The following is a 16,892-nucleotide window of genomic DNA, read 5'->3' on the forward strand; positions in this document are numbered from 1 at the left end:
GTAGAATAGTTAGGCAGCATAGCTACTAGGCTTTTAAAGAGGGAATGTGTCCCACAGACCAAGAACGCAAAGTTGTAGCCCAGCTACACTTGGGCAGAAGACAGCTGAAGAAGCTGCTGTCATTGTGTAACAAGGGTATTGCCTTACTTAACAGAAAAGTAAAAGCAGCAAGAAATATTTTTCCTGTATGCATTACCTGTTACACCTTTTAAATTAGTTAATTAGAGTACAACAATACACTGGAACAAAACATGCACCACTTCTTACTTACTTACATGTTAGGAAACAAGGTTGGAGGTGGAATCCCACAGCACACAGCTGTGTGCACATATGCGGACTCCCTCATGAAAACAGCAGTTGGAGTAAGCAGCCGCTCTGCAGCAGCCGCTCTGCAAGGGGTTCGTGCATGCAGTGAGGACAGCAAGCGTGATGGGCCATATAAAAATGAGGCAAACACTTCAGCAGCAAGAGTGCTGCAGTGAAGCAGAAAGGTGCATCACTGCCATATCATTCCTCCAGTGGCTTCAGGCAACAGGCGTAAGAAGTTTGGGAACAAGGCTGGGCCCCCGCTGGCTCCTGGATGCAGACATGTGCCCAGCTGGCTGCAGAGGCCCTTTTCCTGGTGGGTTCCTCCTCCGCTGGGGCTGAGCAAGAAAGTGTCTCCTCCACCTTCTCCCATCATAGAGGACCTTGGTCACATTGGACTCTGGAGAGAGATGGGCAAAAGACCCTTTGATGTCATGCAGCGCCGTACCCCTTCAGATTGTTGCAGTTCTGGTAGATATGAGTATGCTCATGCTTTTGCTGCTTGATTTTTGGTTTAGGAGTGTTGAGTCTGATTTTTTGCAAAAGTATTCTGCTGTCCAGCTGCTCTTGTGGTTTTAGCCTGTGAGTTCAGTATCATGTAGCAGCAGTAACTTTAAGCCAATTTGCTATGCCAGTCTTGGCATTTTTAGCACTCATTTGGTCTGGTGGATAGAAAATTGTATATAGCCATTGAATGTCATCAGATTCTGAGTCAGCTTTGAAACTAACTTTATTATTTTGAGCACACGCACAAGTGCAATTAGTTCAAATTACTCTGGCTCACCCTTTACAGCCAAAGTAGCAACTCTCAGTCAAGTTCTGCGTCACCAAAGCATCTTGCAAACCAATCATATGATTTTGAACTGCTGCTCAGTTCTACTAAACGCTTACAAATTCCAACAATCCCTAACTTTCTTTTAGAGTCTAAATAGGTTATTTGCTTTCATGTTTGACAAGCTATAGCGTGACACTTCACATGTATGAAGTATATTGCCTGGCTCATCTACAATCATTGAGAAAATGGTTGCATTTAAGGTGATATGCCTACCATTTTTTCCTGATCAGTTATGTACAGTGAGACATTGCATATAAACAAAGTTTTTAATCTATAGATTCATGTAGGCAAAGATAGCCTAGAAGCCAATAGTTCTGCTGAGAACAAGTACAGCAAAAGAATGGATGAAAAAAGTCAATATAAAGACTGTTTACTCTCTATATTACTGATATGTATAGACTGATGTCCATACATACGTATGTAAACACTGTGGATTATTCTTTTTAATTCTTTTCAAAGACCCAATATAAATTTGGGACTACTTCACAGAACAGGGTTAAGTTCAAAGTGTTTCTATGTCATTAAAAGCAACTTTAATTTATGTCTGTTTCCTCCCCACCAACTTACTCAAGACACATTATTTGTTTTTTCTGAGGACTTGATTTCACAAGGAGAAGCAGCTTTGTTTTACTTGATGTTGGCTAATTCATGGTATGTGGCAGATAACTACAGAAGGCTTAAGTCACATAATTTGTCCCTTCCTCATAATCTGCTTCACAAGACAAAATGAGGAAAGTAAAGCATACAAAATACTCAAATATGATGATGTGGCAAAGAAGGAGAGCTAGTGCCTTCTATAACTGAAAAGAGTTTATCAGTTCAGTTACCCCAATAGCCCAAGGAGGTGGGCTGTGCCAATGTGGAGACAAACTTCCATCCCTACCTGGGGAAAATTTTCTTCTAAACCCAAATGTGGTGGTCAGCTTAACCTTGAAGGGACAGGGAAGTCACAACAGACCAACTAAATACTTAGGGACTTCCCAGGTGCCATTAGGAATACTCTAGACTAGACCTGACACATTGTTGGCGCTAGATACGGCCAGTCTCTGATGCTTTGCAGGAGGGAAGGAGAGGAAAATAATTAGGAAACAGTTTTCATTTAGATATACAGGAGCAGTCACATTCTGTTTCTCTGAAAAATAGAGTAATACTGAGCTGACTAGTGGTAAACGAGAAACAGAGAAACTTTTTTTAAAAAAACTATGCAAAAGATAACAAGTGACGCAATTTTCTCTGGTTAATTCTTTATTTTCAACATCAAATAAGTTTATAAAAAACTTGCACCAATCAGGTAGCCCACCAGGTTTTTCATTTAGACTTTTTTAGAGCTTTTTAGGTGCAAAACAAAGAAAAAAAACTCACCAAAACAAAAGGACAACAATAATTTTATATGCATCAGTGAAGAAACAGCATACTTTGAACAAATACATCACGGCAGCTGAGCCTATACCAAAGAAAGGACTTTCCATTGACAGAATAGGTAGTGCACACAAAAGCATTAGAGTATATACAATAAGGTGATACATAAAGTGGCTTGTTAATGCAAGTCTCATGACTAGCAGTCTATCCCTTCATCCTCCAATGGGCACTTTCTGAAGAAACAGACTTCTAATTAGAGGCACACAGGAGTACAGAGCATACTAACTTGCAAGATGGCAGCATATACTTTTTTTAGGCACATCTGAATGCAATTTTTTTCTTTTTTTTCCTTTTTTTTTAACACAGTGCAAAACTGAGTACCCTTATGGGCAACAATCACTTTGAAAACAACTTTCAGGATATAATACTATCTACATTTGAAAGATGAAAAAGAAGTTGCAGATAGAAAGGGTAGGTCATTAATATTGGGGAAATACTAATTTAAAATTCTTGGATCAGTTTGAGATTATGCTATAGTTACAGGTGACAACAAAGACTGATCTGTATTAAGATATCGTCTTTAACATGACCCTTCTTTTACATATGCTGAAGTTCTGTCTGTAAAGCTATATTACTTTTGTAGATAGCACTGAAAATGCTGTCTTTCTCTACTCAGATTCAGAAATGCACTTCACATTGGTTCAGCTGCGAATACCTTATATACAAAATCCCATTAGCATTAGGCTGGGTTGCATTCTCATTTCAAAGCAAGATATTACATATACAAAACAGGCTTGCCCTGTTCCTACCAAAGTCTATGATAAGATTCAGACCCTACTAAGGCAGAATTTTTACTTTGCTGGTGGTTTGTTTTATTTTAAACATTTGGCACAATTCTTTAGGAATCGATCAGCAACAACTGGCATGGATACAGGCTTCATTACAAACCCTGTTTTGGGGGTTTGGGGTTTTTTGGTTTTTTTTCTCAAAGTGCAGTGACCTGCTGGCAGTCCTTGCAATATCCTTGGGAACTCAGTTCACTTTTTCTTTTGTTTGTTGTTTAATTATATTTTTAAATTATCAAACCCTTCAGTGTACAGAAGGAGAAAAAAATCAAGAAATGTCATTGAGACATAATGGTAAATTTACCACAAACACACACCAAGAAACTCTCATTAAATTATTTTACCTCAGTACAAATCCTACTGCCCTAACTGGGAGTTTTACCTGAGACGAAGTCTGCAAGATCGCAACATGGCTCAGACCACTACAAACCAGAGCAGCTTTCACATATTGTTGGAAACCCAGACACCACTACGTGATACACATCACGTGATCTCCTCTCCTGCCTCCCAAGCTTTTCATAATAATTGAATAACAACTATATTCACAAGCAAAGCAAGTTCATCTGGTCTATTTCTGTTTGGCTTATGCTGGTATTACATTGCCTGTTTCTAGGGTTTTTTTGTTTTTTCTTTTTTTAAAAAATCCAAGTATAAACATTATAAAACAATGATTCTTTCATTAGGTACTGTCCACAAACATCACGATTAATGTTTTGGTAAAAGCATAATTAGCTGCCCTGAATATTTTTCTTTCAATTTTTTTTTTATATGCTATGTATTTTTTTTTACTATCCAGCACCAGGCATTCAGGTAGTACTGGTTTGTCAGCTGTAAATATAAAGCGTGTGTGTGTGTGTATATATATATATTTATATTTTTATATTTTTATATATATATACACACACACACACACACACACACACACACACACACAAAATAGCATCCTGTAAATTAACAATTACCAAATGTCAGGCACAAATGTCTGCATACATGATTGACAGCATAATTCAGAATTACATATGAGAAGAAAGTTGCCAGTTTTGTATTGTAGGCTTTGTTTAATCAATAGAATGGCTACATTCAGCTGTCTGATATGTGGACAATCATCTTTATAGATAATTATGTAAAGATTAATATATTCATTAAGGTGCTGCTTCAAATAAAATATCATGGACAAGTTAATGACAGAGCTTTGAAACTGCCCCAGTGTAAATGGATTACTGGGAATCACTGAGGCTTTTTGCCTGGGTGCCTTTCACTGTCATGCCCATATGTGTGGAAGGATTGGCTGGATCTCAGTTACTTCACTGCAAGGGCTGAGCCTAGGAAAGCATTCAGAATTACAGTTGGAAACTGATGATTATTTCTGGTGTTCCAAGCCGCATTTTGATACCCTCCTGTCTGCTGCCTGCCCCTTCACGAACATGCTTTCCAGCTTCACTGGAACAATTTATAGAGTACAGAGGTACTTACTCTACCTAAGTATCACCAGAATCTGGCCCTTTGTTATGAATTGCTCTTCCTGAACTAATTTGTTTTTCTTCAGGCCAAATTTGCACTTGAATTGATATAATAAATTTTCCTGGGGTGTAGGAGAGGGAGGCATTTATTTAAAACGAATTGCTGTGCAGTTTATGAACCACAAGCTTGCTCTGTGTGTTCTGTTACAACGAACACACAAGTTGCAGGTACAGTATATTTAAAGAGCAGCTCCATAGGCTACAAGTGAATCATGAGGGTGTGAGTACTTAGGTGTAACTAACTAGAGCAATTCCTGTTCCATTTGTTCCAGCCAAATCTTCACCTGCACTCATTTCAGGGCATCCAGGATTTTTCTAACAACACATTTGAAAAACAGCTACAAAACAAAGTGTGCATTTTTTTTGCAAGGCATTTAGGAGCCTCCAAAAGCCCTTAGGTACCAAATTTACACTTACACACACACACACACACACACACACGCACGCACGCATGCTCTCTCTCTCTCTTTTCACTGAATACATAAAAAGACAAATCCTTCAGCATGGTCACCAAAAAAAAAAAAAAAGAAAAAAAAAGAAAAAGAAAAAGAGAGTATAACATGCATCAGTAAAAGGCCTATTAACTTACAATGACTTCTTCATACATTTAGGCCTGGACACTTAGCTAAGGAATCTTTTTGAATATATAGCGAGCATTTATCTGCAGATTTTTGAACCGCATCTGTCCTTTACTCAGATATTTATGTGAAACTGTGATGGACATCATTATGTACATTTACTAAGAATCTAATCCTTGCTTTGGAGCACAAACTGATCCTATGCCCTTCTGCCTTCACACTTGCTCTGTAACTCAATCTCACTGTACACAGACACTGCCATTGTTACAGTGGGTGTGATTAGACATAGGCACTACCGTACTACAGTAGTCGCACTATTTCCTATATTTAGTTACTGCAGGATATGCCAATCAAGCTAACATAAAGGCTTCAACTTTACTAGTAAATGAGGCATACCCCAAACCTTTCTCTGGTGCTTTGACCAGCTGCTATGGACCAGCCTATATGCACGCTACAAACTTCCCTACTGACAGGGTGGTCACTTCCAACTGGCTATTGGAACTAGTCCCTGGTCCATGCTAACTCCCAAACTGCTCCTGAAAAGTGGAAGTGCAAGATAGCGCAGGAAAAAAAAATATTAATCTCTTAGAACAGCTCTGGTATATATATATATATATATATAAAAACACCCACATTCTAGTACTCAGCATCATTCTCTGACATGTTTAATTTACTAGCATAGAGGCAGTCGAACAGAAACACCTAGCATAGAGGCAGTCGAACAGAAACACCAGCTTCTACCTTGGACAACAGCCAATAAGGATAGATTGGTCTTTTTCTTTGAAAGTGTCTGCCCTTCACCTGTTGCTGAAGCTCTTAATATCAGAAGACCTTATGTGCATTTATGGTTGAGCTGAAGAAACTAACTAACCCTTAGAGAAAGCAGTTGCACATATGCATGGGGAAAGCTAGGTATACTTTCCTGCACCCTGTACATGCAGTGACCTGGAGTCTTATCTATGGCTGAGCACCTTGCTCAATTCTGGTGTCACAGATGAGCTGGATCTTAGCAGTGATTTTGTGAATCCCCCAATCAAAGCAGAAGCGAGTAAAAGTAATGCAAAGCCTACAGCTGTGGCTGCAACCCCAACCCTCCCCTATCTGGGTAGGCAAGACTCTGACAAGTGGAATGGGACAGTCTCACCCGGCTATGCCAACCTCGTACTAGCATCCTGGCCACTGAGTTGTTAGGGCAACAAAATAAAAGAAAGTGGGGCGTTTTTTTTTCATAAAATAGTGCTAGATCATGTATGCGTGTGTAAATTTCTTTTTTTTTTAAAGACCTCATGGTTTCTGTAAATATCTAGTCTGATTTAAGAGCAATTGTCTGTTATCACTGTTTTCCATGTTGTCCTTCATGTACGCACTACAAAGCAACAGAACGATTTAGCTTTATAGAGTCAGACAAGATGAGATGCACACAATGCAATTTGGATAGAGAGTATAGTAAGAGGACCTGAAAGCTTGGTCAGTATGACCTTGAAAGGGAATTGTCTGCTGATGTTAGCCACTAAAGTAAAAGAAACAAAAAGAAAAGAAAAAGAAAAAGAATTCACAGACAGAAGTTCTCTTCTATTGCTGGAAGAAGAGAGGTGGGAATCTACCTAAACTACCTCGGTGTTAATGAGGCAGTCACTAGCAGTGGAGTTTCACTGTGGCACACTAAGATGCCAGTCAGCTTTCCAACATGCCTCGCTCAAATACATCTGGGATCTCTACCAAACAGTTTCAAAGTTTCAAGCAAGTAAAGTATTAAACAGGCTCAGAATTCGGGATGGATACCAACAAAGGCTACCACTATGCAGCTACTCATATGCCTTGGTGGTATGGCCTATTAATTTATGGTAGAATGAATGTTTAAGTTTAGATTAGGACTTACCCTACTTACATGCAAAAGTAAATAAAAACACTGCAAATTTCAAATTAAGTTAGCCTGACAGTCGTTGTTGGCTGTCCGTAGCAACAAAATGTCTTCCATTTAGGATGAACAATCAATTTAGGCAAGCGCTTGACAAACACTCAAATGGAAAATACAGGTGACTGATGTCATTGGAGTGTTTACATAGGTGGCATTTTAGCTGAAATAAAGCATGAACTAGGTAGTATGCTGCTGGGTTTCTCATACCATTAAATAAGCTGATTCTTTTTATATTGTATTCTGCATATTCTCCTCTTCTCTGTTGCTCATATAAAAGGACTGCAAGGAATGCGATGAAGCCGATGCAGTTGTCAGCTGGCTCCGGTTCTCCTCTTCCATCGGTGCAGCACTCCTGGCTGCTGGGGCGTGCAGTCGGTGAGCGTCCAGCATCTCCAGCAAGAGATCATAGAGGGGAACTACGTTTTTGCACTTCATATTGTACAGGTGCTCCATTCCTTTGTTGCTGTGGGTTTTGATGAAAACAGAGATTACATTCCAAATGTGCTACGAAAAAGCTGTCAGCTAACAGAAGTTAGGTTCATATACATTCCACCTTATACAGAATGCAATATCTCACTTAATATTGCAGTTGCTGTAGGCTCTTTTTGCAGTTAGTTAGAAGAGGCAGCATCTTAAAAGAATAATTCAGCCTGTCCATGAGCAGATCTGCTTTCCGTGGGTGGCTCTTTTGCTCTCCTTTTCCTAAAAGGCAACCTAAAGCAAATGAACTCCTAATTTAGGCACTTTGATGAAGTGGGTGGAATGAATCTGGGCTTTCCCATAATAAAATCTAAAATACTGTCTTTTTTTCCTAGAAAATAACCTCAGTTAATTTGTTAGCAAATGCTCACTTGTAGCAATATCCATTCCCAAAACTACAGAAACATTAAATAACTTTACTGCATCTGGAACTTCCTTAATTGTGCAACTCCTTAAGAAAGAAAAAAAAAAGGATGGACCAACATGCAGACAAAGTCCACACCCCCCCTCCCCCAATCAAACACTCACACAGGTTGGCTTTTTCCTGAAGAGCTGTATAAGCCCAGCATGCAAAATCTGTATATTTCAGCATTAGTAGCTGTGATGTGGTGCTTATCACTATTCTAATTTTATTATTGAGCTAATGAAAATTAATACATGTGTAACAACATCACTTGTCACCTTAAAGGAATACAATCCATACTGTCTCTTTGTACTGTCTCTTTGTATAGGCTTCTCATATTACTAACATGCCAGCTACTGAGTGGCTACCTTAAGAGGTAATTAAGTTTACAAGAATCATTGCTGAGACCAGCAGCAAACAGATTGCCTCAAGCACTTCATCTCTAATTAGCAAAGGGCATAGTGCTCTAGACTGCGATTCAGGAGATCTGATTTTTATCTTCATCCATAAAATATCTATAATGATACTAATCTCCTTTCTAAAGTGGTTTGCAATCAAGCCACTTGTGAAAAGTGGCCATATAAAAGCAATAGTTTTATTAAACCTTATCTTACAGGAAACTAAGTTTTTAGAACTACGCTTCTGTTACATTATCATCATCTACGCAGTACTTTTCGAACAGAATAAAATCAGCACATAATGTTAGAAGTAGATACTGCTGATGGCACTATCGAAGAAGCAAAGGAAAAGAAAAGTAGAAGCAACAAATGGGGGAAAGTTTATTCCTTTCACATAGTAATCCCACATACTATTTAGCACACAAGTTCCCTCTGTCTTTATAGAACATAAACACTGATCTTTTGTTTGTTTGTTTGTTTGTTTTTGTAACAGCTCTACACAGTTCGTACTACCACTTGTGGAGGAAAGTGCTATTCCAGGTGTGCCTCTGCGTGTCTGTGAAACCTCTCTTGCATCCCTACAGCACAGCAGGGCTGGCCACGTGCTTGCTCTCACCTCATGTGCCTAATGTGCGAGAGGATGAGCAGGAGCTGAGCCAGCCGTCTGTGTTGTTGCTGCAGAGAAAGACCTGACTTAGCCATTAAGTGTATCAGAGTATCCGTGATTTTGTCCAGAACACGGTGAATATAGTCTCTCTCTTCCAGAGATTTCAAGGTGCTGGAAAGAAAAGTGTACACACCTGGAGTAGGAAGGAAAAAGAAAACAAACAAACCACAGACAAAAATTACTTTGATAGAGTCAGATTTGCTCAAGGTATGCCTCATGGCTGGCTTCTTTGGCTGCATTAAACCACAGGACCTGATGGTATGTCAGCCCTCCTTTCCCCTCCCCTCTGTCCTCTTCTCCATTCATAACCTGCTTCGGTGAGAGGCGAGCCTGGCTGCCTGAGACAGGAGTGATCCACAGCACTCACCAACCCAGCTGCTGACAGGAATAATCAGGGAGCCAGGCCCACAAAGGTGCGGCAGCACACCCCGCACCATGGCCTGGCAGGCACATTGGGTTATACACATCTTCTCATCTTCTGGCAGCTGGGAGGGACGTGGGGAGAGTCACCACAGAGTGCTGAGATGCACAGGGGAAAGCATGAACAAACCAGATCTCCCAAACGGGGCTGCCGGGACATGGAGGCATTATCCAGGAGCCTGTATGCAGAATAAATCAGTCCATTTGTGGAGCAGAATATGGAAACTAAAAACCTCACAGGTTCATAAAGAACACAACCCTTGCCCTGACAAAACTCTCATCCTACTCCAGAGCTTGATTTTGGCCACCGCGGGCAAAGAAGGAAGGGGAAGAAGGTGCCTCTTCCAAACCCAGCTCCATTCCACGGCCTGAGCCAGCTGCCCTTGGTGATGGGGGACATGCACCCCAGAGCTATACCTAACTGCAGGCTGAGTTCCTCTCACTCTGTCACTCAGCTCCAAAAACTTGAGGAGACACTGTTCCTCCTCGAGAGCTCTGCACTACTTACTTACTGGCCCAGCCCAGGCAATCGGTGGTATGTACAGTTTACTGTGTAAACAAAACCAGTTTTTATTTAGCCGCACTCACCTCAACAGGAACATCCAAACCAACCAAGACCAAACCAACCAAATAACAATCTTATAAGGTGCACTCCTTCATCTGCAAACCTGACTGTCCTTTAAAAGCCATGACCAGAGCAACTTGTGTACATACAGTCATATTGTCTCCTGAAAGTGAGCATCTAGAAATTTTATACTGGAAAGAATCTTTTTCTAGAGAGAAAAACACCTTCAAACTCACCACGCAACACCCCTCTTACGCCTTATAGAAAGTGCTCTAACCCAAACACAAAAGTTTCCACCAGTAGCAACTCTTGGGTTCATGAAGCACATCAGCTTTCTAAATAGGAAATTCTGAACTATTTTGCACTTTTTTGCAATGAATTGGTTCTGGAAGACAACACACAGACAATGTGAATGCAATGAATACAAGAAAGTGAATTAAAACTGCTGTTTACCATTAAATGACTTGAGTATACCTTAGGTCCCTTACTACCCAGACTGCAAACATGGATAGCCAATTGGTATTCTGAATTGTGCTTCATACTGTTTTTTTGAGCTCCTCAGTTTCTTCTCCTTTTGGGGGGAGGGGGAATGGGAAGAGAGAAGAATAACCTAACTGGAATTCTATGAGAAGGCAAAGCATTAAGCATTTCTATATAAAGCAGAGAATGACTCAGTTGGTAGCCTGGCAGAATTGGGAATCTGGTCTTCAGGACCAGTAAGGATGTACCTCTGAATTATCTAGACTTCACCGGTTAGTTAGATTCAGATGAAAAGAATAGGATGCTAAATATCATAAGACCTCCAGCACCATGAAGCAGATACAGGCAGTTCAGGTAGCTCACTGAAACATCAGACTCATAACTGTGAAGCCAATGGTCAGTAGTACTGAGACCATCCAAATTATTTGTGAGCCAAGAGTAAACACGAACCTATTCCACTTTGTTTGGAAAAAAAATCAAAGGGAGACAGAGACAGGAAGAGAGACAAAGAAATTTAAAAAAGGATAGCTGACATACAGCACAAGCTCTGAAAACCATCAGTCAGAGCTCTTAATTTTGGTGGTTTCCACACACTAGAATATTGCTTCAAATTTGATGTAGAAGAATAGCTCAATGACCTCTTTTCTCACACAGCTTTTTATTATTATTTTTTAACTGAAATAAATTCACTAAAAAGAAACTAAAAGTTCTTTAGGCTTTTGTCAGCTGAATGACTGTTAACCATTCTCACATACGCCTACTGATAATACTGGGCATTATAGCTTAGTAGTTTCCTGTACAGGCAACTTTCTTATATATGATTGATAAAACATAATCCATTAGAGAGAAACATTATTCTTATAATCCCATAGTGCTTCCAGGGCATCTTAGTTCAGGCAGAGAATACTAGTGTGCCCTTGTAGCAATATCCCTTAGTTTCATAACTTCGAAACCAGCAAACAAAAAAGTCCTGTCAAGAGGAATTGTTTCTCACTTAGGTCTAGTCCAGAAGCTATTAAAAATATAAATCAAAAAAACACTCAAAAAAAAAATGTAGCAACTTCAGGCAATTGCCAATCCATAACAACAGTGAAGAAAAATGACCGTTGGTTCTCATTTCTGCCCCAGGTGATTGCTCCTGCCCCAGGCCAATGACCTGAAATTTCCCCAAAAGAAATACCAGCTATCCATCACACACACACACACACAGACACAGACACAGAGAGAGAGAGAGAGAGAGAGAGATTTGGAAGAAGAGTGCATAAAAACTGCCTCAGCAAAGTGAAATTTAACAGCCTCAAAGGTCTTTCCAAGCTCTGAAGCAGAAAGAAAACCTAAATTGAATAGCTACCAAGTTGTTCTCCAACTCTATATAATATGTCAGTATTGTAAAATACTATAGGAGAGAGGCTGAAAAAGCACCGCCCTGCAAGCAAGTGCCTATCTACCTGTGTCTGCAACACAAAGTTATGCACAGAACAGATTCTCTCAGGGACTGCAGTCTTACCATGCCAGACGCTGGCAAACAGTGGTAAAGGACTTTTTGGATATTACTGGAGAGAAAAAGCCCTCTTCACCTATTCTGTCAAAACAACCCCCAGTTTAAAGCATCTTTACACTTAGCATTCAGTCCCACCAAGCAATACCCCAGACTCTTCATCCCCTTCCACTATGCCCCACTCCTACGTGTCTCCATCTGTACCAAGCCAGGCTGAGCTCTGAGCAAATTCGGCTCTGGACCATGTCCTCATTGCAAAAGAAGAAATAAATAAAAAGCACAATTTAAAAGGAGTTGGAAAAATTAAGAGAAAGGAGTAACAAACGATAGCCACATGAAATAACGCATCAAAAGGTCTGCAGGCTGCAGGAAATCAACTAAATCTTTCCATCTCTACAGACCAAACAATTAGGTGAATTAGCTGCTAAGGCAGAAGTGACTCCAAAATGAAAGCCCGTTGCTTTGCCACATAGCATCACTCTTCTCAGATCTACTCAAAAAGTAAAGGTCTGGCAACATGTTGGCCTTTGATGTTTCTAATGCTTGTCTTTCAGTGTTAAGGAGAAGGATTCTGTTATTGAGCTAAATCTGGTTTTCAAGAATGCAATTTTTTTTTTAGTTGAAAGGTTTACTGTTGCAGCTTTGAAGGGCAACTTGCATAGGATGCATGCAATGATGCATATATAATGTAGACAGCAGAGAGGCCAAAATTTATTGTGTGTTTTTCTGCCATTTCTTTAGTAAAAGTTTTATGTTTGTTTGGGTATCTAATCATAGAATACAATTTAGGTTTGAAGGCAGGGGTCTGGAGATCATCTAGTTCAATCTTCTGCTCAAACAGGGCTCACTTCAGAGTTAGATCAAGCTGCTCAGAGCTTCGCCAGTTGAATTTTGAGTATCTCCAAGGACAGAGATCGTACAGTCCCTCTTGCTGACCTGTTCCAGTACTTAACTTCTCTCTCTGTGAGGAACTTTTTCTGTTCATCTAATCAACATCTCCCTTGCTGCAGTTTGTCTCCATCGCAGCTCGTCCTTTCACCCTGCACCTCTGAGAAGAGTCTGGCCCTGGCTTTTCTATAACCTGCTCGTTAGCTATCTGAGGGTTGCAATTAAATCCCCCTTTAGCCTTCCCTTTTCAGGCGGAACAAACCTCATGCTATCCTCAGACATCCTGTACACCGCGTGCTGTAGAGAACTTCACATTTCCTGTGTGTCCAACACTGCACCTAAAGGAGGTTAATTATAGTCTGCAAAGAGAAGCATCTCCAGAAGATAGTTCAGAGTACCTGTGCTAAATAACAGTTATGCGGCTATTACACATATCCCAAATAAATGATCCTATTTATCTGTCTCTAATGTAGCCTAGCCTCCTAATTTGGGCATCTAAAGCATCTGAAAGCCAGAAACTCATGCCCACATTCCCAATTGCCAATAATTAATTCTTCTGACATTTCTAAAATTCATAGGCTATAGGAATGCAAAAAGTGGAATACAAAAGTAATTACGTTTATCCATAAAGGCAATTACAAGCAATATAGACATGCATTCTGTGAACATATATACATATATGTTTAGTTTACACTGTACTCAGATATACCACAATGGGTACAGTACACAAACTGGAATAAAACATGATCTGTATAACAATGGTGTAAATTACTTTCACCATGAACCTGCAGCAGCTTTACTTGAACTGTGCCTTCTCATCTATCCTCATCAAGACTCTTCTAAAAACACGCAACCTTCTGAGCAGCTACAAACATTTGTTTAGTGTAAAAAACAAAACAAAAAAACACACAAAATCAGATCACTGAGCTCTGACCTTGTAGCACACACAACACCATTGATCTGAAATACTTGCTGTGCAGTACTGAATCTTGCAGGAGTGAAGAGCTAATGTCTCCTACCCTCACCCAGTGGACTCATCTCTTTTATGTGCAGAAGCAAATCTGCCTCTGATTATCTAAGTCCCACTGACTTCACTTGCTGTATTTTTTTCAAAATTTTTCCTCAGAGGAATCTTGAAACAAAAAAATCCCCTTAATGAAAGTGAGATGTGCTTATAAAGTATACCTGGAAATGTCTGGCAGGGCAAACAAATCTAGTTTTCTGGATCAATACTAAATACAGCAGTGGGACAAAAATTCTTAACAGTGTGGGTCAATGACTCCAAATTCAAGACAAGAACCTTCGACACATTTTATTCACGCTTCCAATTCTATTCATGTTCTAACTTTAATGCATTATTTTTATAAATCAATTACATATTCTAGATTTACTTAAGAGGATTATTACATTTGAACATATTAGCTAAAAATCTGGAGGAGCATCACTTTTCACAATGAACTAGAAAATACTCTGTTAATTATCAAGATTATGAAAGGAGAATAAAATGTCAGACTTGGATGTCAAAGTGTGGTAACTGTAATTAAACACTAAGATAAAAAAAATAGTCCTTCATTCTTTATATGCCAGGTGCTTGTCTCAGATGTCACTCTTTGCTAATTAGTGGCAATCACAACAAAACCTGAACCACATTAATATCTCATAGAACAGCAGTGAAGTATTTTATATTTGATAACATTAATATAGCATGTTGTTGGAACTTTAATATATTTTTTTTTTCCCTGAGTAGATCAGGTCCAAATGTCCATAAAGGAATTAGTGCCTGGTTAATAAGGCAATGTCTGGCGTGTTTAGAAATAGCCTTTAGTGAGAATTAGCTGAACTCATATTTCATACAACTTGGGAAAGTGCTCTGTTAGACTACCAGATAGAAAAGACACACAGACCTCCACAGGTGTTTTGTGCAGAGGCTAATACCATCTATGAGCTTAGACCAACAGGAATAGTGGAGAACAAATGGGTGAACTTTCAGGGAGTGTCATTAAATTCTGGCATCTCTAGTTATTAGCTTAGCAGAGACTTGAGTCTAAAATTTCGACTTTGGTGCCTACATTACTGTTTTAGAGTTCTATCATTGCCATGAGAATATTGTGAGCTTCAATTCTGCATTTAAATGGAAATTGTCTGGAGTTTTTTGTCATTTTAAACAGAGAAAAAACCCTCCCGTGTGCAACAGAAAGCATTTTCTGCCACACTCCACAACTTTTATTTCCTAATTTCAGTCATGTGATGCAGAATTCATCTGAGCTAACTTTAGATATTTATGCTGTCTACACCTAAACTGGTTATCTAGTCACTTATTTTTATCTTTATATAAATACGTATCTTTATGTAACTTTTATATATATATCTTTATATAATTTTATATATATATCTTTATATAATTTTATATATATATCTTTACATAATTTTATATTTATCTTTTTTTACCCAGTCACCTATTTTTGAAGATTACTTTAGAATGAGGTTTACATCCTAAAAATACTTACTTCATTTCATCAATTATAAAGTAAAACAATCACATCAAGTTTAGATATCTGTATTTTACTATAATGTAATCCATGATCTTTATGTCAGTTTTGATAAACTCAGCCACATCTTTGCCATCATTTCCCTTTATTTTACAATCATGAAGAAAGGAAAACATAGGCCCTGTTTTTTAATTAGGCATTGCTTTTGGATGCCGTAAGCGTGGCTCCAGCTACTTCAGTCTCTCCTAGTCCACACTTTGTCATGACCTGCCAGTACCTAGTTCAAAATATTGAAAAAAAAAGATCATCCTTTATGTCTGCTGCACTCTGTATATCAACTTTTTGCATTAAATCACCAGCTCCTAAGTATACCACTGAACAGGTTTACCCTCCTTTATCCCTGCCTGGCAGTCCCACGTCGTATCTTTATTGATAGTTCCCTTTCAATTGCTGCTGTTTCAAAATGAAAACATCGTTCAGTGATAACAACCAGCATTAAAACCGCACACAGAAGCAAGAGCAATTACATGAGTGAGAGCAAAGTGCACCACTTACCAGAATTGAGCAGGATGATGGACTTAAGGCACACAAATTCCTCCCCCTGAAGATTCATCATGCGGAACCGAGCAGCAGTAGCCAGCAGCATGTCAAAGATTTCCACCATGCCCTCTACACATTTCCCTTGATTCCTGTGTGAATACCATCAAGGGGGAGATGTTCACAGCTTTAACCCCAAAGCACAAGCTTTTTAACCCTGGATCATTGTCCTGCAATTTTTTTTCTCAAACATCATCTCGCTGGCTAGCACTTGATGGCCTTACGCTCACTTGGCATACATGTAATTACAAAAAACATGATTCCCCTTACGCCACATAAAATGAAAGAAAAAATATTATTTTTCCCAAAGACATGCCAATTTCATAAACTAATCACTAGGAGGCACTACTGTGGTGGAAGGTATGAGACTAACTCAACCAAACATTCACCTGCAGGACAAAGATTTGCTTCGAAATCATTTGATTTCTTTTTTGTTTCACTTGTGTTAATTTGCATTCTCTTTCTTTCTTCTTTTTAGTTTAAATGGTTCCAATTCTGTGCATAACATTTCTAAATAATGTTTTGTACTTGTTTGTACCTGTCCTTGAAATCTGTAAAGTTCCAACATATAATAAAATGTTCCTCCCATTTTTCTTATATCAGCACTGTGCCTCCTTAAAGTCTAAAATTTATTCATGAGCTGAAG

The 16,892-nt window shown here is 39.2% G+C and overlaps 1 protein-coding gene across 2 annotated transcripts in view; it reads right to left on the reverse strand.

Moving 5' to 3' along the window:
• Positions 1-2,374: 2,374 nt before the first annotated feature.
• The window catches only part of ESR1 (estrogen receptor 1), a 184,934-nt gene continuing 170,416 nt past the window's right edge, over positions 2,375-16,892 (reverse strand). For both annotated transcript variants that reach the window (XM_026122228.2, XM_064509138.1), the window contains exons 7-9: positions 16,205-16,338; positions 9,259-9,442; positions 2,375-7,824 (exon numbers count right to left, since the gene is read on the reverse strand). In XM_026122228.2, the coding sequence (XP_025978013.2) occupies positions 7,590-7,824; positions 9,259-9,442; positions 16,205-16,338 (553 nt within the window). In that variant the 3' untranslated portion in view covers positions 2,375-7,589. The remainder of the gene's footprint in view (positions 7,825-9,258; positions 9,443-16,204; positions 16,339-16,892) is intronic.

Source organism: Dromaius novaehollandiae, chromosome 3 (assembly GCF_036370855.1).
Source record: "Dromaius novaehollandiae isolate bDroNov1 chromosome 3, bDroNov1.hap1, whole genome shotgun sequence".
Lineage (NCBI taxonomy): Eukaryota > Metazoa > Chordata > Aves > Casuariiformes > Dromaiidae > Dromaius > Dromaius novaehollandiae.